General features: G+C 48.4%; 2 protein-coding genes across 3 annotated transcripts; both read right to left on the bottom strand.

Moving 5' to 3' along the window:
• Positions 1–235: 235 nt before the first annotated feature.
• On the bottom strand, positions 236–4905 carry SRM (spermidine synthase). The gene is made up of 8 exons (XM_088536133.1): positions 4734–4905; positions 4497–4617; positions 4325–4417; positions 3143–3296; positions 2195–2278; positions 1705–1850; positions 1027–1149; positions 236–477 (listed from the first exon to the last, which is right to left on the bottom strand). Exons 1-8 carry the CDS (start codon positions 4874–4876, stop codon positions 460–462), a joined length of 882 nt encoding a protein of 293 aa, XP_088392259.1. The 5' UTR covers positions 4877–4905; the 3' UTR covers positions 236–459.
• Positions 4906–7345: 2440 nt separating this feature from the next.
• Positions 7346–21266, bottom strand: EXOSC10 (exosome component 10). Of its 2 annotated transcripts, none has more exons than XR_015913976.1 (25): positions 21085–21266; positions 20482–20618; positions 20006–20129; positions 19504–19605; positions 18945–19110; positions 18194–18305; positions 17834–17909; positions 17566–17676; positions 17286–17429; positions 16773–16963; positions 15917–16073; positions 15144–15292; positions 14790–14840; positions 13919–14030; positions 13222–13272; positions 12620–12698; positions 12348–12451; positions 11994–12089; positions 11552–11626; positions 10971–11058; positions 10039–10112; positions 9198–9442; positions 8731–8792; positions 8040–8116; positions 7346–7475 (listed from the first exon to the last, which is right to left on the bottom strand). XR_015913976.1 is itself a non-coding variant. In XM_088536215.1 (25 exons), exons 1-25 carry the CDS (start codon positions 21241–21243, stop codon positions 7445–7447), a joined length of 2697 nt encoding a protein of 898 aa, XP_088392341.1. In that variant the 5' UTR covers positions 21244–21266; the 3' UTR covers positions 7346–7444. The 2 variants fall into 2 exon arrangements, 1 of the variants encoding a protein (XP_088392341.1); XM_088536215.1 differs by having other exon boundaries at positions 9274–9442.
• Positions 21267–22678: the final 1412 nt, after the last annotated feature.

Here is a 22678-nt window from a genome sequence, read left to right as displayed (position 1 = left end):
TCGGCAGCAAGGAGCAGGCTGGCGTTCCCGCGGAGCGCTCGCTCCCTGATTTAAGGCTGGGTTAGTGACCGTGCTGGCCTCCTCCCAAGTTTCAGGAGGTGGCCAGACAGCAATACATGTCAGTTATAAATACACCATGTCAGCTGCGGGGAGGAGGGAAAGAGAGAGGGGACATAGGAGTGTAGGGAGGGGAGGAGAAAGGAAGAAGAGACATCTTACGTTTCCAGCACTGGAAAGAATAGCTTTGACCCCACGCTATAAGTCCCTGGAGCTTTTCAATAGTCTTACGTGGCTTTTGCCCCATCATCTTTCACACATCACCAAAAGGAATGTTGGCTGGCAAAGGGTTAAACAATCCCGCACAGTGGGGAGCAAGGCTGCAGTCTGCTGGGAAGGTCCCCACCACATCACTGATGATCTCAGGGTCCAACTTGAAGAGAGAAGGCAGCTTCCCAAGGCTCACACATCACTCAGGGCCTGGAGACAGCCAAAGAACAGAAGGGTGAGGAGGGACCTGCCACAACTCTACCAGTCCTCAGCAGAGGCTTGGCTTCCACAGCAGCCTCATCCCTAGGACACTCTGAGCAGCCCTCTCTTTTCTGGAACCTCCAAGTTGGAGCCCAGCTAGGAGAAGAAAAAATGATGCAGAAATACAGACTGTCCTTCGAGAAGGTAGACAGAACTACACCAGAGCATCCTTTCCTTAACCCCTGGTTGGCACCAGAAACCACAACCCAGTTTTACCAAAGACTTTCAGAGCTTTCCAGTGGGAAACACCAATTCTGCAGGTTCTTAGGCTTTTTTTTGGTTACAGAGGTAGGAGTGATCTGTCAGCACGCCACAGGACACCAGCCCAAAAGGAAGCTGCAAACTGAACTGCAGTCTTCCCAGTGTGATTCATACTCTGCTGCATCATACAAAACACTGTCCTGCTTTGACTTGCCTGCAGAAGCCTTTAGGGCTGTAGGAAATCCTCAGCCTTGCACAGTCCTAGCCAAGGAACAGCAGCAGCACAGCCTGCCTTACCTTCCGTGCAAACTCCGGCAGGATGAAAGCTGCTCGATGGATGTCAGAGTTGTAGTATTTCAGACTCCTCTCCTCCACTTGCTGCTGGGAGAGCTGCTGCACAGGTTCCCGGAAATTTGTGTTCTGCAACAGAGAAGCCAAGTAGCCTTGGAACACTTGGGTAACGAGCAGAGGGCTGCCGGATGGGCATCCCAATCCATGGCGAAGAACCAAGAGGACTCCGAGGAAAATGGGTGATCTTCTTTTCTAGTGCAAGCTCACAAGTTTTGCACAGCTTGAGCCTGAGTTCACACTCCCTGCCTAGGGTGACTGTCCCGTTCTCATGGAGGTCCACACACAAGGACAGGCTGCGTGTGAGCAGTGCCAGCTGAAGCTTTCATATTCTGCCCAAGCATCTATCAAGCAAGGTCTTTGCACCTCAGAGCAGAACCCACCCGAGCGCTGTGAGGCCCAGGACCCGCTGCCAGGACTCCAGACAAGCAGATCAGACTGCCAGGCAGCAGCGTGGGGAGAGCGCCGAGGCTGACCTCACTGCGCGGGGGCTGGAAACGGATCTTTCCACTGTGAGCAGCCCACGTGCTCAAACTGAGCAACACTTGGAGATCTGGGTACTAGAATAAAGCCCTGGGGGTACCTTCCAGGGAATAAAAATCAGCACTTGGAGTGTCTGAAACTCACCGGGTTCTTGCTGCACAGCATGAAGCCAATCTGCCCGCTGGGATACGTGGGGATGGTGCAATAGGCATATTCCACCACAGGGAACAGGGACTTGCAGAACTGACGCATCTCCTTAATGAGATCCAGGTGCAGCCACTGGCACTCACCTACAAGGAGGCAGGGAGATAGGATGCAAGGTGAGAGCTGCCCCCTGCTCTGCACAGGTCTGTGCCAGGTTAACAGAAGGTCCAAGTCCCAACCTGCCCTACTCTGAACAACTCATGTGAGTTCAGAGGCGAGTGGAGATAAAAGATACCACATTCATGCAAAGTGTAGTCCAGCAGAGTTAACAGGATGACAAGCACAGATCAAAAATACTACGGCACTTGGAAGCTGAACTGGATTTTGCTCACTGGGTCACGTCTCCCCATGAAAACGGTTCCCTCTGAGCCTCACGCTTTGTGTGCAGTGATCTGCCACCAGCGTCGCCCGGGGACGACGGCATCCTCACCTTGGCAGCAGAGAATCCCATCTTCTCGCAGAGCTGTCTTCATCAGCTGATAGTAGGATTCTTTGAATAAACTTTCTGCAGGACCTGGGAGAAAAGGGAATAGACAGAGATGTCAGCAGAGAGTCTAAGACAGGTCCCCAGAAGCCTTTCTGAGTGTCCAGCCTTCAGCACTGTGGCTGCTGACAGTGCAAAGATCCGTTTCCAGCCACAGACCAGTGAGGATAACCTCGGCGCTCTCTCCAGTCTACTGAGGATTTCACTGGAAGAGAAGATTTCAAATGGCTTTTTGGTGATGGAGATAATCTAGAAAGTGAGTTTTGAGCCTGGGATTCAGCCCACACCTCATTAGTGAGCCCAGCACCTTTCCCAAGGAAAGTCCTGCTGTTGGCACTTGCCTCAGTAATGTTTGTACCTACTGCACTCCCTCCCTGAATTACCCTTCAGAGATGCTTTTTCTCTGTGTTGACTATAGCAAAAGGGAAGCTGACTCAAGCATCCAATGTCAGAGCTCTGAAATGAGGCAGCGTAGCTAAATTTAGTCCCTCTCTGCTTCAGTTCTTCAGAAGCGCAGCGACCTCGCTACAGCCATCTCCAGACTAGGTAGCTGCACCTACGGCACGGGAGCCGGCGCTTCGTTAATGAGCACACGTGCCAAGCTGCCAGCGTGCCTCAGCATCCCCTGGGCAAGCCTTGGATTCAAGGATCAACTCACTGCCAGAAGCAATAGCTGCTGCAATGGGGATTTGAGGAGAGAAATGTGACAGACAGCTGGTTGAAGCCTTGCTAATACAATTTCTTGGCCATCATCCTTCCCTTTCTCTACAAGAAGAACTAAGTCAGTGACTTTAAAGGAGACCTGACAGGCTGGTGTTACTTCCCGAAGAGAATCAGCAGAGCAGAGGAGGAAATGCATAGAAAGCAGTAGCCTCTCACAGCCAGAAATCTTACCCATGGGGTCAGACGAGTCCGTGATAATTACATCAAAGGCTTCTTGATTTTGTTTCATGAACTCAAAACCATCTCCCACGTGCAAGGTCAGCTTAGCACTTGAATAGCCCACTGCCATCCCTGGGAGGTATTTCTTAGATACCCGGATCACATCCTGCAACACAGAGCGCGTTAAACGGGTCAGTGGGGACTACAAGGAGCTGCTTCTGCAGCTACCGTGCAGCTGCAAGAACAGCATGTGAGTCATTTCCTTCCACGCCTTCAGCACTATCTAGCTCACTAACAAGACTCTCAAGAGCTGTCAGCATCTTCCAGCCGACAAGCTACGCTCAGCCCTTTCCTATGGCCTCAGGGCTCAGCGACACTGCGGGTCTGTCTGTGCCAAACTCGGCAAGAGGAATTTGGAGCTTCAAAAGCTCCCTGAGGAACTAAGAGAATCTAATTACAGATAGACTGTGCTACACTCCTTCTCCCTAGGGACAGCAGTTGCAGAGGTGATCTCAACTAAATAAGTTTTTTTTTTTCTTCTTTTTAATGACTATGGCAGCAGGTTTCAGGGTCCCAGATGAGATACATCCCTGGCTCTGCCCTGCAATTACAACCCCCATGAGTTTTCTCTTTAAAACTGCCACAGGCCACGTGCTGCAGGAAGGGAGCCGCTGCCCAGCAGTTCTACCAAACACCACCCCCTCGGCAGGGACGTGAGGCCACACGTGTTCCAACCGGACACACGAACCCACACAACGTGGCAGAAGCAGAATCGCCCGCTGCAGCACTTATCCCCGACACCGCCTTAACTCCAGGAGAGAGCGGAGCTCCCCAAAAACACATCCCAGTGCCACAACAAACCACCCGGGAGCCGGCGGGCAGGCCAGAAACAAATACCCCATTTGTTCCCCGCTTTGAGGCGCAGCAGAGCACTTAGCAAAGGGACAAGGGGAGAAACACGCAGCTCCACGTTGCTACAGAGGAAAAAGCAGCAGCTTTGCAAGGCCGGAGCTCCCCTCCTCTAGGGTAAAAGCCGCCGAGGGCGGCTCTCGGCCCACGCCGGCCGCGAGGGCCGCTCCGCACGTGTGCGAGCAGCAGGCAGCTGCCACGTCGGTGGCTCGGAGGCGAAGCGGGGGCGCCGCCGCCGCCACGCGGGACGCCGGGCAGCGAGCGCGGCCGCGGGGCCCCACGCACCTCGTCGATCTCGCACTGCACCACGGACTCCACGGCGGGGTGCTTGACCACCTCGCGCAGCACGCCGCCGTCGCCGCCGCCGATGATGAGCACCTGCGAGGAGGGAGCAGAGCGGGGCGCTGAGCGCCGAGCCCCGCGGCGCCCCGCGCCGGGCACGCGGGCAGGCACTCACCTTGCGGGGGTCGGGGTGGCTGCACAGGGGCAGGTTGGCGATCATCTCCTGGTAGGAGAACTCGTCGCGCTCCGTGCACTGGATGACGCCGTCCAGGACCAGCACGTTGCCGTACGTGGTGCTGGGCGCAGCGGGGACGCGCGTTGGAGCCGGGCCGCGGCCAGGCCCCGCCGCCGCCGCCCCCGCGCTGCGCCCCCTCCCCGCCGCGCGCTCCCCCGCGCGCCCGCCCGCCCGCACCTGCGGAAAACGAGGATCTCCTGGTAGCGCGAGCGCTGGTGGTGCAGCAGCTCCTCCACCTGCAGCGACATGGCCTGGCCCGGCCACAGCCGGCACGTCTCGCGGAACCAGCCCTCGCGGATCAGCGCCGCGCCGCCCTCCATCCCCGCGCCCGCCGCCGCCCCGCGGCCCCCGCCGCCCCCGGCCCGGCCCGGCGCGGCCCGGCCCGACCCGCCGGCGCGGGAGCGCACACGGGAGCGCGGCCCGGGCGCCCACGCGCCGCGCGCGCCGCCCCGCCCCGCCCCGCGCCGCGCGCGCCGCCGCGCGCCCATTGGCCGCCGCGCCGTGACGCGGCGCCAGCAGCGTAGGGCGGCCCGCGGCACCCGCCGCTTCCGCCGCGGGGCTCCCGCGCGCCCGAGGGTCAGGGAGGGCCCCGGGTGCCGGGGGGGGTCCCGGCCGCCCCCACTTGCCTGCAGGAGCCCCCGCCGTCCCCGCGCCGGAACAGGGATGTTAATTAAAGTTGTTAATTAATTAATCCAGGAGGACCAGCCCTCTGCACGGAAAAGGCAGCGACGGCCCCGCTGTCACGGAGGAGCCGGAGCTGCATCCCGAGGGAGGATCAGGGCTGGGCACAACGCACGGGCTGCTGCAGGACGCGGCACCTGTTCGGGGCTGCCTGTTCTCTAGAAGGTGCTTGGTCTTTTCTAAAACAGGCAAAACCGACCAACCAACCGGTACCAGTACCCAAAACTGGTACCAAAACAACAGTTATCACACTTTGACTTTTCCATAAACTGCAGCAGCTACTCCGAAGTGCACTGATGGGAACAGCAAAAGGCACCCAGAAAAGGGAGGGATTCAAAGTGCTACATACTCCAAACTTGAAGTTTTTAGGAGTTAGATGTTATGAAGGCAATCTTACCATTGCTGCAAGCAGGGGGCTTTCAGTACGTTCACTAGTTCTTCAGTTACAGAAATACCAGAAGTGGCAAAGGTGAAAAGAAGCAGAATTGGCAACCCCAGGAAATACTCCTCAAAAAAACTGCCATTTAACTGCCCCTTTTCAAACCTGTTCTCCAATATTCAGCCATGCAGACGGGCTTCACAAGCAGAAAGGGACTCTGTTCCACCATTAAGATACTGCTTGTTTGGCTGTTTTTAGACTAAGATACTAAGGAGAAAAAACCCTCCTTTGTTCCTTCCACTGCCTACTCCCTTGAAATACAGGAAAAGATTGAAATGAGGAAAAAAAAATCACTGTCTTTGTAGACAGTGAAATGCAGAGAGAGGGGAGCTTTGCCACTGCCCACTTAGCCCTTGCCTCTGGGCTGGCAGTCAGAGAAGTCAGTTCTCCCATTGTCAAAACAGGCGAGCACAGAACGGCAAAACTTTGTGCAGAAATGCAAACCACGGAGCGAAGTCGAGGCCTTATGAAAGGAGGCAAAAACCACGACCGGGAACCCAGGACATGGCTCTGCCACTGAGGGAACGTGGCTTCAGCCTCGTCACACCAGCTCTCGCCTCTGGTGCTGGACAGGGGCAGTCCTGCCTCTTCCACAGGAGCTTTACCAGCCCTTGGCCGCCTGCACTTAGAGTAGCTGTTGAGATCCTCAAATCACATTTCAGGCTGTTCCTCGGGCTACAGAGAACTCGGCATAGAATCATAGAATGCTTAAGGTTGGAAGGGACCTCTAGAGATCATCTAGTCCAACCCCTGCACACGCAGGGTCACCTAGAGCACGTGGCACAGGACTGCGTCCAAGCAGGTTTGAAGATCTCCAGAGAAGGAGACTCCACAACCTCTCTGGGCAGCCTGTTCCAGTGCTCTGGCACCCTCACTGTTAAGAAATGTTTCCTTAAGTTCCTGTGGAATTTTTGATGCTTCAGTTTCCAGCCGTTTCCTCTAGTCTTATCGCTGGCCACTACTGAAAAGAGGCCAGCAGCATCCTCCTCACTGCCTCCCTTAAGTATTTATATACACCAATCAGGTCCCCTCTCAGCCTTCTCCAAGCTGAACAGCATCACTCACACTTTCTACCTTCTTCCTAATCATACTACTTTCACTCTAAATCACTATGGTAAAACTTTAAATACTGGTCTCCAATTTTAAAAAGTACTTGAACTCTTCTCTTTCTTAAAATCTTTTCTTAAAAACACAAAAATTCTGCCTTGAAAACTTGTTTTTGATATTACCTCGTCTTGTAAAAGATGAGCTGCGTGGTTAATTTGTACACAAGGTCTAACCTAGCAGACGTGGCTCGGCTGTCCTTCCTCCTCTGGAGTGCTGCGGTTTGAGTCACATCTACCGATTCCCTTGATTATTTTTGCACTGGCTTTAGAGATTCCAAGAGGTTTCTCCATGCAACGCTGACACTCTGCATCCCAACTCCATGCACCAGGCAGCAAGAATTTTAACCTAACTGGACTTGAGAACACAGAGTAAACTTTCAAAATTAGAAAAAAAAATAGAAAAAAATTAGAAAACATTAAAAACATTTCTAAAAAATTAGAAAATATTTTGAGTTCAATTAGGCAAAGCACTGTGAACATAATAAAAGCCAAACTAATTAAGATTTTTTTTTCTTCTTCTTCTTCTGAAGAAGCAGTTTAATGGGTTTAAAAAGATTTCTGTACAAAAACTGCACAATGACTGGTATTTGCCTTCCCATGGTGACAATAGCTCTGGTTCTTGTTTTGTTCAGCAGCAACTCCCACAGGTCTCGTAACGAGGACTATCTCTTTGGCCAGTGGTGTCTGGAGCCCCTGCAAAAGACCATTACAGAAAGACTTTAGCTGTCACTCTGAATCTCTAAATTCACTCTTGAGATTAAAAAGCTATGATAGGTTACAACGATTCTATTAAGAAAGAGTCACGATGCAGAACCACCCTCCTACCAACACAATATCGCTCGTTTATGACTAAATAATTCACAAGAAATAAACTCAGCAAGCTACAAACGGCTTGTATTCAGAACACAAGTGCTCATGTTGGGCAAAACCATTCTCCTCCCAGGCTAGACCGCATTCTCCCCGCTCTAGCCATCTTTGTGGCCACAGAAAGCAACTCCCACATATATGAACTCAAGCTTTTACCTCAGGATTTCAAGCTTTACATGAGGAATTGCCCAAACTCTTTTTTTTGTTGTTGTTGTTTTGGTAGTTGTAGCAAGTGTTACACTTGCTACAAGGTTTTACACAACCTCTTCACATTAAATGTGTGCTTAAGCTGCAAGGCAATAAAGGACAGTTGCTGTGCTCTGCCCCATGGCTCCAGGGGCACCGAGCGAGAGCAGCAGCATGAAGAGGCCGCGAGGAGCCACCACGCACCTATCAGCTTTCCCCGCCAGGTAGGACATGCTTCGGTTTCCAGCCGACTGCTGAAGTTTGTTGGCTCCAGCAAATTTCTGCAGGAAGGAAAAACAAACACATCAACGAGGCTGCTGCCAAATACAATATATTCCAAGCGATATGAGTCCTGTCAGCTGCCTGCTCATTTACACGGTGAGCTGTGCGTTGCAGGATGCTCTTCATACACCCTTGAATGGAATGCACCTGAATGACAAATTCTGTTCTCACGGGCTAACTTAAAATATATCTTTTCTTCCACAATTTTCCACTGACAACCAGTCTTACCCATTCAGAGAGACCAGTTCAAAACTCTGCTCTCCCAGATACACTGTTAAGTTGCTTTCCTCTTTTGAGACTCCGAAAGGAGCTTTGAATTTGCTTTGGGAAACTTTTGCTGTTTTGTGGTGGTGCAAGTGATGCACCCATGACGTAGCGGTGTAGGCGCAAACTATGAGTAAATAGGTGGGAAGTGGAGAGTCCGAGGGACCTGAGAAAGCCCATCCCAAATGGGAAGAGGCTGTAACGCAACAAATGAGCCTGTGATTACAAGTTGCCCCTCAGTCCCAAGTGCCTGTTAGGCTACACTCTGCAGATCCAGACAGTCCTGTTGTCCCCAGGTGGGCACGTTACCATCTTCATTTCTGTTCCTTGTTTCAGGATGCATCCTTACCTTGCCAGTGTAGGCCTGCTTGGCTGGGTCAAACTGGGGTGACTGCTTTGATTTGCTGCTTCCTAAGGGCAAGAAGAGAGAAACTGTCACCAAAAAACCCCCAGAAAGAACAGTCTGTTCAGTGGCATTCCTCTGGTGATCAGGAAGGTTTCACTGTATCTCCCATGCTGAAAACAAGAACCGCCCCTAAAGGGCAGAAAAAACTTTGAGCAGATGCTTATTACACAGGAGCCAACTCTCCTTTGCTTCCTAACTCCTTGTATCCAGGTAAATAAATGACTTTCTTCTGCAAAGAGCCAGACAATATATCTATAAAGTAACCCCTTCCAAGCTGTTTCAGGATTTTGTTTCTAACTCAGAAAAGGGAAGATAAACTGCCCATTCGCCAGGGTAATTTATTTTAATCCCCCCCCAAAACAGGGTAAATGCATTATCACAGTTTGTACTGCACTGGCATCTGTATTCACACACAGCCTTCCCAGAGCTCTGCCCAGCAGTGCTTTCCACAGCCCGCAGCCCTCCAGCAGGAGATCCAGATCTTACCCGCAAACACTTTGAAGTTGGACTTGCTGTAATCAAAGGGGGTGAACTGCTTTGGTGCTTCCAGCTCCTCTGGTTGCTGGGAGGCTTTTGGCCGCTTCTTCTCTTGTTTTGGCAACTCTGCTCCTGTTTCACTTACGTTTCTCTCCCTCTTTTTATTAGCTTGTTCCTGCTGTGAAAGCAACAGGCAGAATGGGAACAGGACAAGTTGAGGAGAGAGGAATGAAACCTCACCGTGTAGGCATGAACAGCAGCATGCAAATAACTGCCTGGCTAACCTGGCTCCGGTGACAGCTACTGCCTGTAGCAACATTAGAACAGGGAAGGGGGGAGATCTGTTTTCTTTGAGCCAACATTGCCTTTTTCCCATAGCAGTGATCTTCCAGATTAAAAAAGCAAAGCTGACACTTCACAAGATACTAGAGACTGAGATCTGCTGTAGACCCACAGGCAGATTTGGGGGACTGTAGGAAAGTGAGGAATAAGGAAATACAGCAGGGAGAAACACGGCCTTCCAAAGTCGTGGAGGGATGTGAAGAACTGCACAGCAGATGTGAACGCTGCAGTCACCAGGGACTTGTTGCTACACACAGGCCAGAAGCACCCAATGATTCTATGAACAGATCCATCGTTCAGGTCACCTGAAATCAGCTGCCTTCTACCTGGACAGTATGTCAGTGTCACTGGGGCTCAGGGTTTCATCGTGAACTATGTTACAGGGAGAAAACAGGCAGAGGCTGGCAGGAAACAGGGAATTCAACAACATACCGCAGCTTGCTGGCGCACAGACACAACGTTTTCTGTTGCCTCTTTATACACCTTCTGTGCTTGGTCACGAGCAGCTAGGGAAACAAACAAGCATTACTGTAAAAAGCAAGAGCACATTAGCCACAAGCTTTAAAAGAAAAAGTAGGCAAATCATGTTGTAGCAAGTCTCAGACTGAACACAGCACAAACTGTCAAACAGAATCTCATCTATCAAGAAATTCATCATCTAGGGTGATCTTATGATGATTGGGAAACAACCTAACAAACAAAACACTTTCAAGGGGCCTTTTAGATTTATATGAAACATCCCAATACTGAAGCTCTAGCCCTCACAGTTCATTAATTATTTTTATCAAGGTGAGGAAATTGGAAAGAGACAGTCTGGAATACCTGAAATAAAGCCAGTTGCTCTTAGCAACAAGCAACTGCTGAACAAGGGACGGTGACGCTCTGGCAGAGGTGTGTGTCAGGATACACAGCATCTGCCTGCAGGGTAGCTGGTTTTGCTGCTTTATTAATCCCTTGGCTTCAATCAGTCGGTTGGAAATACAAAAAGGACTGTGGGTCTGCCAGGCCCAGGGGGACCATCTGTGGTGCTGCAGTAAGGCCAGTATGAGCACAGGGAGTTGCAAGGACTGTCATGCACATTTACAGCTGCAGTCCTGCTCTTTTCCTTTCTGCAGAGAAGCACCTAATGCTGCCACAGAAACTCTAGCATGGAAGATAAATATTTTGCACCTCATGGCAGCCAATGCTGACCACAGAAACGAGCTAGAAAAGAATTCAACTTCCTACAGAAAGGATTTTGCTTAGTGTGAGCCTTGGATAAAGGGACTGCCACAAAGATGTTGCAAGCGTGTACACTGACAGGAGGGAAGTTTCAAGTCTTTAAAAAGACCACAGCTCAGTGAGGAGGGGAAAATTTGCTCTACCTGACTGCTGGGCTATTTTCTTTTTGTTGTCCTCCTTGGACTCCTTCTGTTCTTGTGTCTGAGTCATCAACTTCCATCGATTGCTGATCTGCGATAAAAAAAAAAAAATTACCTGTAATCACTTACTTTGAAGTTTCGCGGCAAAAAAGAGTTTATAAACTTGCTACCACATGCTTTCATTAAAAGTACAAAAGATCAAGTTGGACTGTAAAGTAGATTAAGATCTGCTGCACCAGGTAAAACAAAACCATGTGCTTTAAAATTCTGAGCCGCAGACAAGCCCAGTGAGAATTAAGGCACATACTGACTTCAGCTGTAGTTTGTAGCTTTGACATACAGAGAATATGCAATGATTTTTCCTTTCCCTGGAGCCTAGGAGAACATGAATGCTGTAAAACCAATGAGCTACAGATTCAGAAGCACGTCAGGTTTCTCAAAACTTTTCTTCTTCTTCCAAGAAGAAATAAGAACCCACGGGTGAAAAAAAAAAAAGCCTTATGTTCCAGAGGACCCCAAAGGAAAATAATCTGATGCTTTGTTTCTTTCATAGTACTTGGCAGAAAACTTTGTGTGAGTCTTACTTCATAAATTTTTGATGATGGATCAAACTTTGCAGCCTGTGAGACATAGGCGGGATTCTGCTCTGAAGGTAAGTACTGCAGAGAGAGGGGGGAAAAAACATTCTGTTTTAAACACAGCACATCAAATTAGTGCTTATCATTTCACATATAAAACATTATTCAAAATGTGTCAAAGCTCATAATTATGCAAATTAAAAATCAAAATCAATTAAAAATACAGTACAAGAGAAGTCCATTTACTACAGGCTGTTGGAGACATTTTGGACACAAGCCCACGTGCATGTGCTTTTTTGCAAGGAGGATCACCCCCGGCCTCCTCCAAGGGAGCAGTAGTTGATCCTGTATCAAGATCATTCGGACACAACTGGAAAAACAGCTCAGAGCTTCCTCTGCGCTAGATGGTTTGCCAGTGCCACTACAAATAGGTATTGGGAGCTTTTACCATTCTAAATGGATTTTCAAAGGACTCCATTATGCGCTGAGCTTTCTGCTGTGCAGTGGTTAAAGGCTTCTCCTTCCCTTCATCCTCATCACGTTCCTGAAAAACACAGGGAGGAAACATTAGTCTGTTTTGGATTTGGCTACTTTCATTACCTGCATGCTATTTCTCATTTCATCTGAAACTCCAATGATGGCAGTGACCCTGCCAGCCTCCTAACCTATTATTCTTGGTTAGGCCATATGCTTTAGTCAGTACATTTTCCGTGCATACTCCTACTTTACTGCTTCTTTAAGCACTATTACCCTTTTTTATGAGGTTGAGAAACATGTTTTCTAATACAGATATGTTGCTTACACTGAATATGCTGACAGTGGCAGTAGCAACAAGGCATGTTGACTCTGGCACTGTTCCCTCGTCGTCTGAAAAGAGACGACCATGTTGCAAAACTGGTGCAGGTTCTGCATAAAAAGGAAAATGAGATTAAATTTCTATTAAGTATTTGTACAGTGTACTGATCTTCTGTATAATGAGATTATACTGTTAGTTCCATCAGCACTGCTTATTTCCATATGTCAAAGACACATTATGTCATTACTACCACAGTTTTGAAGTTAAGTCCAAATTACCTAAGGCAGAGTCGTTTTGAAAATCGTCTGCAGGAACCCGGGAACTATCATGAGGTCCAAAAAAGGTATTCTCAAGCCTCTGCAGAGCAAGCCAAATTACAAATGCCGTTAGTACAGTACCCTACGAACGTGTAGGTGTTTTTACATGCTGCAGGGATGCATTAATGAAAATGTAAGTGAAAGGATTAAAATGCAGAGAGCTCAACTGCCAGAGTGCATCAAAACAGTATCTGTGCAAACATCCACTAGTTAATGGAGCTGCTTTACCTCCTGAGCACAAGAAAAATAAATGAGACAGCCATAGAAATTCATCTGTAACTTCCCTTCTTACAGGTCAGTCAACCAGTGCAGACTAACACACATGAAACTGTCAGTGACTAGAGAGTTTGCTGATGAAGACTCAAGTGCTATTATCTTGGTGGCTTGTAAAATACCAATTTACAGCTGGTAATGATACCAGTCTTCCAACACAGAACATTAAGCTAAAGGGGAGAGGCCTGTAAAATGGAAAAGAACAAACAATTTACAGAAGCTAGATTTTTTCTATAGATGCTTCTGGGTTTAAGTCTTAACACTGTAAAAAGACATTCGCTATACAGTACCTCAGAGGTGGAGAGAGATGTTCTCTTCTTGACTGCCAAAGCACTCTCAGACTAGAATGGGAAAGGAAAATAAGTCAACTAAAGAAAATCATTGAAGCATCTGCCCTAGTTCTTCCAGATAGTCTTCTTTATCAATATTTTCCATAGATATCCATAAACCTGCAATGTAATTATATTTCTTCTTCTTCCACTGCATTGCCTCTGCATACGGATGTATATAATTCAGTTCACATGATAAAGACAAATTCATGCTCAGAAATGGTTTTCTTTCACCAAAGGAGAAGGACTATATTAATATAAAAATGCTGATGACAGTTCAGCTAATTAATTTCTCAACAGGATGTTTTTTAGCTTCACCATGGCTGGAAAAGGTTTATGAATCCACTCACATGGCTAGCAATGTCTACAAGATCTAGCTGTTCCTCATACAGGATATACAATGTAAGGATATGCCTCGGTACAGACAACTGCACCCTGGGCAAGCAGAGTCTGTTCTTTTACTGCTTTAGTTCTCTAGGGAACTACACATGTAAGCCAGTAGGCATCAGAAAATAATAAGAAAAAGTTGCTACATATTTTTATGCTCCCCTACAGAACACTACAACCTTCAGCATCACCACAGGTCACCATTTGGCTCTAGTACCTGGCTTATGAAAAGCAAGTAGTGAGTCTCCTGTGTGCAAAGAGCCACTCCTACCTTGAGAAGAGGCATCTCTCGGGCCTGCTGAATGAGGAGATGCAATTCATTAATCTGCTGGCGAACTAGTGGTGGGACAGGATTACAGCAAGCAATGACGCCCTGGGGTTCTCTAAAAAGAGATGAGAAAAACTCAGTGTGATATATTTACAGATGATACATTAAGCTTTTGCATTCAAAGGATGTATGACCAGATATAACAACAGGCCTGACTGTGACAAAATAAGCCAAGACAGAGTAATCTGTCCCTGTTTATTCTCTGTGATGAAAGATTCTTCCGTAACAGGTTTGTTCGGATAAGAGAAATGATTAGATCAGTCCCCTCACTTATCTTTTCTGTGGTCTGTCTGTCCTGTCTCCATATCATTTCTTTTTTGCCATCTGTAGAGACCCAGCCCAGTGGTAGGCTTGCACTTAAAGAAGCTTTTCGACTATTCTCACATATCAATGTTAGGTGGTGAATGCAAAGTGTTTGAGACAATGAACAAATTGGGTTGTTGAAAGGAATCTCTTCCTACTCAACTCCCTTTAAGAACTGAACAAGCAAATAAAAGCTTTTTGGGGGAAATCAATCCACCGTACTGTACTTGCTGTAGCAATCCCAGGGTGTGTGTGTGACACACAGCAATGCAGAGGAATGTTTTTTTTTTTTCTTCATAACTGAAGAAAGCCACAGAAATATGTATCCCAGAAGAAGCTGGAAGGCTTCTGAAGGAGTTTTGCCATTTATTTCTCTTGCAAACTGAAGGATTCTATGGAAAAGCTCTACTGACAGCTGGAAGGAATGGACCAAATGCGGAAGCTATTACATACCAGGAAACTCTTTGCTGGGAACTATTTAAGGAGACTATTTAAGGGTGAACAAACTTACTTGGGCAACTCCTCTGCTATCTTCAGGAGCATGTGATTTGGTAGCACATATCTGCAACATAAAGAGGAGGTGTGAATGTAACGGAATGTTAAAAAAACCCTTAGGAATACCTTTAAACTGTAGTACTCTGCCCTAGTTACAAATTCTGAAGTGATCAATTAAGACATTAAGCTGATCTAGATACCATAAGAATTTGCTGCTACCATACAGGACTTCTGTTCTGAAGTGCAAAAAGCAGTGTGAGGTAGAACAGTAATTATTACGGAGAACAGAGTGGTCTCCCCTCAGGGAAGAAATATAGTCCAATAGGCTCCTTTACGTGTTAAGCTAGTGTCCTGAACAGATGCTGCCTACCCTGTACTCTCATCCTCTTGACGTGCCATCTTGTCCCTCCACGCAAACAGTAACCGAAATGCTGCCAGCTGCTGTGTGTTGAGGTGTTTCTTCTGCCTTCTGTAGAGCTCAAGGTAGGACTCATCTGTGAAAAGGGGCTTCATGTATTTCTGGACAGAGAAAAAAGACAGACTGGAGATCAGTATCAGTGTTGTGCTTTCTGTGTTGCCTTGCTTCGCTTAACTACACAGCATCTCACACAGACACGAGGACAATGAATATACTCTAGGGCAACATGGCTCAGAAATTCAGCCGACACTGTTGGTGGGACCTTTCCCTGAAAAACATGCATCTTGTCCATCTGGAGAGCAAAAAGACCCACATGCAATTTCAGGAGCGGCCTAAGACATATAATATGTTCCAGCTTTACCGCATCATAGAGCACCCACGTTATTTTCCACTGAGCACAATATATCTGTCTCATGATGCAACTCTATTATAAAGCGTTGATTGTTCAATAGAACTGGAAATGTAACATCCATCTGCAGAAACACAAACCTGAACGCAACAAAGAGGCCAAGGAGCACCAGCATTAAAAAACAAGAGTGCCTCTGAACCCAAGGATTTTGGTTAGTGAAAGAAGTGACTGCACACAAATGAGTTCGTAAAACTGTTTTCAGATAAAACAGTGTAGAAAAAGTGTATTTACATAACAGACAAGAAACAGTCAAAGGACTTTCTGTCCTAGCAAGCCCATATGCTGATCTAGGTAATCCAGCCAGATGAATCTTTACCTTCAGGCAGATGTCCCTGCTGCGCTGCCACACAATCTGCAGCTGAGTGGGCTGCTCGTTCCCTCTCTCCCACAGCGCCTCCCTCACTTTATCATAGATGTAGAGCAAGTAGTGAGTGTCATCGCGGGCATATTGAATCATTTCTTCTGGCAAAGGGCTAGAACAAGAGCCAAAATTATATCAATGTTACAGTTGCCCTGCCAAACGAGCAATTTTCCTTTTCCCAGTTACACTGACCCCCAATCACACTGGGGCAAATAGCATCTGAGAACTAATCCAGAAATTCTTCTGCTTCCTCCCAGAAGGGTCTTGTTTGGCAACAGCACTGACACCTTCCATTCAGGTGACATTTTGTTTGCAAGAGACAGCAGGATTGCCATGTTGCTAATAAGCTGATGGTGGAAGTGCCTCCTATGCTACTGTCACAACTCTTCTCCCTGTGCATAGACCACACCAGACGTTTTTGTGGTCTGCAGTATCCATCCCAGGCCCAAGCTTTTTATTCTACCAGCATACTGTTCTAGCTCTTGTAGGCAACAGTGTTTTTTGGGGGACTCTACTGTAGCCAAATAACAACTTTCTCCACAACATTGCAATGATTCCAAGCTGTTCCTGCTGGTTAGGTGAGCTGCCAGAAGCTTTACAGTGATTTACCCTCCCTGCTCTTCCCAAGAAAAGTCAGTTCTTAAAGAAATGTGGAGAGTGTAGCAGTAATAAAAGCACAGGCAAGCGAATGCTGCGCTCATTCACTTCAAGATCATCCTGTAACTATGCAGCTTGATATTCTTGCTGTAACAACACAAACAACTAAATGCTGCCACTTAGCTCCAGACCACTTAAGGAGTTAGTTTTTTACCGTATCCGCCAGTCAGCCAGCTGGTACTGCTTGTCAGCATCCACGTTGCAATACAGCTTGAGCAAATGGTCCAAAGAGTGCTTGCCCAGGTTGAGGAGACGAGCAGCTTGGTGAGTATCAAACATGTTCACCAAATACAAACCAAAGTCTTTTTGCAGCCATTCCACGTCTGAATCAGCACCATGAATGACCTTGCAAAGCAACACAATCAAATGTATCAGCACCAATGATGTGAAGAACATTTCTAATTCCAGGACAGCAGCACCATAGTTTCCTATTCGTGTTTCTAGAAACAGATTTGTTTCTTTCCTCTCTGTTCCTTTTTGCTATATACAGAACTACTAGATGATGGCACTTGGGAAGAAATGCCCCCCACACATTAATGAAAGGCACGCAAGCGAACTGTAAGGAAAGCAGGGCCAAAAGACCAAAATGGAGCATACAAGTATGATTTAGACTACAATAAAGCTTACAACAAAAAAGAAAGAAATTATGGTTAATTTGTCAGCTGACCTTCACAATTGCAGGGTCTGTGAAAGTCTCATTGAGAATGTTCATGTCACTGCGTAGCTCCAGTGTATCAATAATGAAGTCTTCTGTTCGGGTGGAAATCTGCATGAGACATGTCAAGCCCAGGAAGCTCCTGTAGGAATGGTGCTGAAAAGAGATGTAAGGAATTATTTTATTAAAAGGAGAAGGGAAAAAAGACTACAGAACAGCAGAAAAATACAACAGCCTCCAACATGCTAACAATACATATGTGACTTTTAAACCAAAAAGACAAACTAATTACCTCTAAGTCGACAGCAAATTCTTTACAGTTCATAAGCTTTTCATTGAGTTCTACCAGTTTATCCAGTGTGCTGATAAAATGGCAAGGTGTTTCCTTGATGGGCCTGTATATCTGGTAAAGCAAAATTTTACTATCAGTACTGCCTTCCCCAAACTCGTGCCCTTTGTCAACCCCCACCCACCCTACACACACCCCAACTCTGAAATCTGTCAGGCAAGTCCTGCTGTAACCTCAGTGCATCTGCTATTAAATGAATGTGGACACCAACCTGGAGCTCTGGTTTTCTGAGAACTCCATCTGGTGGGGAAAAATGCTCCAGTTCATACTGGTAAGGGTGAGCAAACCTGCAGAAATTAGGAAAACAGGCACGAGCTAAATTTCAGCCAACTTCACAAACCAGAGACTTTGAGAGCTATGGCAGTTTCCCTCCTGACTAGAAAGTTTGTCTCTTGTTATGTGTAGGCTTAAGATAACTACAGGTGCCTAAAGCAAGTCACACACAACTCAGTGTGCAGACACAAACACATGCAGAGCTGCTACACATGAACACCATCAGCACAAAGGGAGCACACAAGTGCATGTCCACCAGTGGCACTCCAAGCACCCTGTTGTCAGTTTAATTTCTTACATGTCCTGTTCAGTTTGCTGTGTCCTCTGCTGGTGAATGAAGTCTGCCAAAGCAGCTGGTACATCCAAGTCTTCGGGGCGCTCCTTTCGTTCCCGTCCACTTTTTGTAAGGGCTGAATGACCAATATGGAACAACTGGACTGGGTCCCACACATAACAAGTTCTCAGCCCACTATTCTCTCCCCTCCACCCACCACAGGATGCTACTGTGATCACTAAATATCAAAAAATCTTAACAATCCAGACCTGCAGACCTGTTGCTGTCAGCAAGATTTCTGTCTCATAGCACAACTTGGTTCAAAGTATTATCAGCATGTTGTTAATTAAGGTGCAAGGTGATTCTGCACAAGAGCTGGGAAGGAGACTGCCCTAGTTTCAGAAAATTCCTTCTATCATTCCCAGGTATCTACCACTGCATCAATGCAGACTAGAAATGAATCATCAGCGGCAGCATGACACATTGCCAAGAGAGGGATGTTTTGCCAGCAGCTTTGATAAAGCTGCCAAAGCCAAGCTAGGTCCAACCATATCCCTACTCCCATGCACGCTCGCTCATTAGAAAGACAACAGCCCATCTTTAAAGCTAGCCAGATTTATAGACTACTCAGCACCACACGGCTTCATACACCTACATGCTCCATGTGTTCTGCTGCTATTTGTTCTAACATCCAGTGATTTTTCTTCTGGATTGTGAAGACAGATTTATGCTAATTAGACTCAATAATTTACCCATCAAAAATTAAATCTATTACCTTCAGGCAAGGGTTTCAGAGCATTTGGCTTAATAAAAAGTTTAGGTACAAAGGGTGTGTTGGAATTGTCAATCTTTTCCCGAAACTTAAGCTGTGGTCGAGAGATATTCTTGGCATGAAGCAATCTGAAGGTTTCAGACTTTGTTCTCTTGTGGGATTCCCCTCCCTGTTCAAAAACAAAACAAAACAGAAGAAAACAGAAGACAAAAATAAAACTCACATCACTTCTCAGCTATTCGGAGTCTTTTTTATGCAGACTGACCCCAAACTTAAAAGTGAGACATTCTTTTGCAATTAGAGTTGAGAACGAAATTTATCGACATTATGATCCTGAATCCTGACTTCATGTGAAAGGGTAAGTGGAGGATTGTTGTATGCATGAAGTGACAAGCCAGTGCACACAGAGTCCAGCATTAAGCTTAAGTAACGAGGAAAAAATGGCAAAGCTACAAAATCTGAAGGAACACTTCAGCAGGGAACTGCACCAGAAACACTCTAATGCCAATGCTGGGAAAAAAACGATCAAGATAACAAGGCAAACTGAGCACAGAGGCCTCACCTTGCGGTTCCAGCTGGAAATGATTGTCTGTGGGAGCTGCAGCCCAGCAGGGAGGACAGGCTCTTTTTTGTTCACACCAGCTGCTTCGTCCAATAAAATACCCTAAATTGCAGAAAAGGAATTGGTGAAAATCAAACATCTGTTACATCACTGTACTCAGTCATTCTAGTCAGACTGAATAAAGAAAAACATGCAGATGCTTCCACGACCATTTCTCCTCAATTCTGTGAAAAAAAAAAAAAAAAAAACCTATAAGATTTTTATTCCAAAATACATTTAATTTTCAGATCACAAATTCCTTCCTCCCCTTTGGGACACCTGTTCAGCTGCTGTGAACGCAAAGTGGTACACTGATCTAGAACATAGGGATTTTTTAAATACAAAGACCGAGAAAAACATTAAGTGCAACTGCAGTGGTACTTCCACCAGAATTCTTATAATGAACAAAACTTGCAGCAGTTGAACAGTCTCTAGGAACAGCATACAGAAGCAATTTGCTTACCACTCTTTCAAGAATGACGTCGTTTGAGTCAACCAGCACATCAAATTTATCCTCTAGCTCTGTCACTTTTTTGCGATCTTTGATGTGGCTGTGGCAGCCGTGGTACTGCATCACCCTGCTCATGCTGCCAAGAGAACAGCACAGCAATTAGCAACCCACGGACAGCATGGTGAACACTAAACAGTCCTTCTTCAACTTTCTACATCTCAGAATTTTGAAAAAATTCAAAAGCAATACTATTAATTTCTTAGAAATCTCAGGGCCTTCTCAAAAGATAATAACTTCTGTATTGGCCTCTACTCCACAGTTCTCCATCCGAGTCATTATGAACTGCCCTTTTAAAACTTATCAAGTGTAAAGCACCAGAAAAATAGCTAAAAAGCAGATGTGTGAAATAAAACATCTGCTTATTGGGGATGTTTCTAGCGAAGGATGCTGGCCCCTGTTTTCGGGAGGGAGCTGCCGGGCACACTTACCAGTGCAGGAGCCGGTCGCCTTGCGTCTCGCAGTACGCCCGGAAGCCGGGGAAGCTGCGGTAAAAGTCGTACTCGTCGCCAGGCTGGGGGAGCCCGTTAGACGCCTTGGTGGCGGCCACCACCGTGCCGAGCGCGTGCTGGGCAAGAGATACTGCATCATTAGGGGTTTCTATACAACGTCTTCCTTCACCCAGGAGAGTGTTTAGCAGTGTAGACTGCCTCAAGCGCATAGATAACTTTAACATATAGCATATACATAATTCTACATACAAACACACATAAGTTAGGCAAAATATCATATGCTATTATACCTATAGTGCACATCTATAGTACTATATATTACTGCATGTATACTATATAATTTATATAAGCGCTAAACATACAAGTCTAACACTTAAGGTCACTAGGGCTTTTGAAACGCCCACATTTGCAGGCACCGAGTCTGTGCAACCCACTCCGGAGAGGTCCCCGAGGAGGCCCCCGGAACTACAAATCCCGGCAGCCCCGCAGAGCGCGGGGCCCCCGAGACAGCGGCGGCCCCGCGCCTCGGCTGCGCGGGGGACGCTGGGAGCGGTAGTACACGGGGCCCGGCCCGCCGCGCACCTTGACGAACGCGTCGGCGTCGCCGAAGCCGGGCAGCGCCGGCGCCGCGCTGTCCCCCGCCGCCTCCGCGGGCCGCCCCGCCGCCTCCTCGCGCCCCCGCTCCGGCGCGGGGCTCCCCGCCGCCGCGCTGCCGCTCCCGCCGCCCACGGCGGCCGCCATGCTGCTCCCGGGGCCGCGCGACGCCGAGCCGCTCTCGCGAGAGCGCCGAGACGAGCGGGGGAGGAGAGGGAGAGCGGAGAGAAGTCAGCGCACGAGCAGCAGCCGCGAGCGCCCGCCCCCTGGCGGGGCGGCGGCGCCAGCGCAGCGCGGAGCGCGCGCGTGGGGCGCGGGGACAGCCCGCCCAGCGCGCGTGGGGACAGCCCGCCCCCTCCAACTCCCCTTCAACGCGCGTGGGGACAACTCCCCTCCACCCAACTCCCCTTCAACGCGCGTGGGGACAACCCCCCCCCCCCCCAACTCCCCTTCAACGCGCGTGGGGACAACCCCCCCCCCCCAACTCCCCTTCAACGCGCGTGGGGACAACCCCCTCCCCCCCCACTCCCCTTCAACGCGCGTGGGGACACCCCCCCCCCCCCCCACTCCCCTTCAACGCGCGTGGGGACAACCCCCCCCCCCCAACTCCCCTTCAACGCGCGTGGGGACAACCCCCCCCCCAACTCCCCCTCAACGCGCGTGGGGACAACCCCCCCCCCCCCCCACTCCCCTTCAACGCGCGTGGGGACAACCCCCCCCCCCCCCACTCCCCTTCAACGCGCGTGGGGACAACCCCCCCCCCCCCCAACTCCCCTTCAACGCGCGTGGGGACAACCCCCCTCCACCCCTTCAACGCGCGTGGGGACAAGCGCGCTCCACTCCCTCCCCCCCAACCCCAACCCATGCAAGGACACCCCCCTGCACCCCCACCTCGTCCCCCCACCTCCCTGCACATGGGGACAATCCCCCTAGCCCGTGTCCCCACACATGGGGTCCTGTCCCCCCCTTACGGCACCTCTCTTCCAGCACCAGCCCCTCGCTCGCTCCTGGTCCCGCTGCCTCCGGTGGCCTCTCCGAAGGGGAAAGGGAGCCGAGATGCAGCCGTGGAGCCCTGTCCAAGGGGGCTTAGGAACCAAGAGGACAGTCGTGGCGTCATTTTAGCATCGTGGTGGCGTTTATTGGCACAAAAATATTCAAATACAACATGGCATCTAAACAGGGCTACTCGTTGTATTTTGTGCATTTTGTTTTAAATACGTTTTACGAATAAACCATAATTTCATCTTCACTCATGTTTAACAACCATTATTTGCTATTTCAAGTTACAACTAGTTCTCATCCCTTCTGCCTCACAGGCCGGTGATTAACTTTTCCCGGTTCTTTCCCGACACTGCTTTTCTGTCCCGATGCCACGGGAAGCTCCCGAGTGGTATTTTGCATTACCCTGCACCCACTTTGCTACTGATCAGTCCCCACTGGGGCTCTTAGATACACCTCGATATCCCGAGCTAGTCTGAAACACGACTCACTGCCCACTCGTCACAGGAGCAGAGGAGTTTTCATTTTTGAAATCGAGATTTGAAAACAAGGCAAAAGGAGGGCAAGATTCTCCCTCTCCTCT

This window comes from Tinamus guttatus, unplaced genomic scaffold (genome assembly GCF_059628265.1).
Source record: "Tinamus guttatus ecotype Peru unplaced genomic scaffold, ASM5962826v1 Tinamus_guttatus_pri_ptg000652l, whole genome shotgun sequence".
NCBI lineage: Eukaryota > Metazoa > Chordata > Aves > Tinamiformes > Tinamidae > Tinamus > Tinamus guttatus.
The sequence above is the reverse complement of the archived record's forward strand: the minus strand, read 5'-3'. Positions and strand labels throughout refer to the sequence as shown.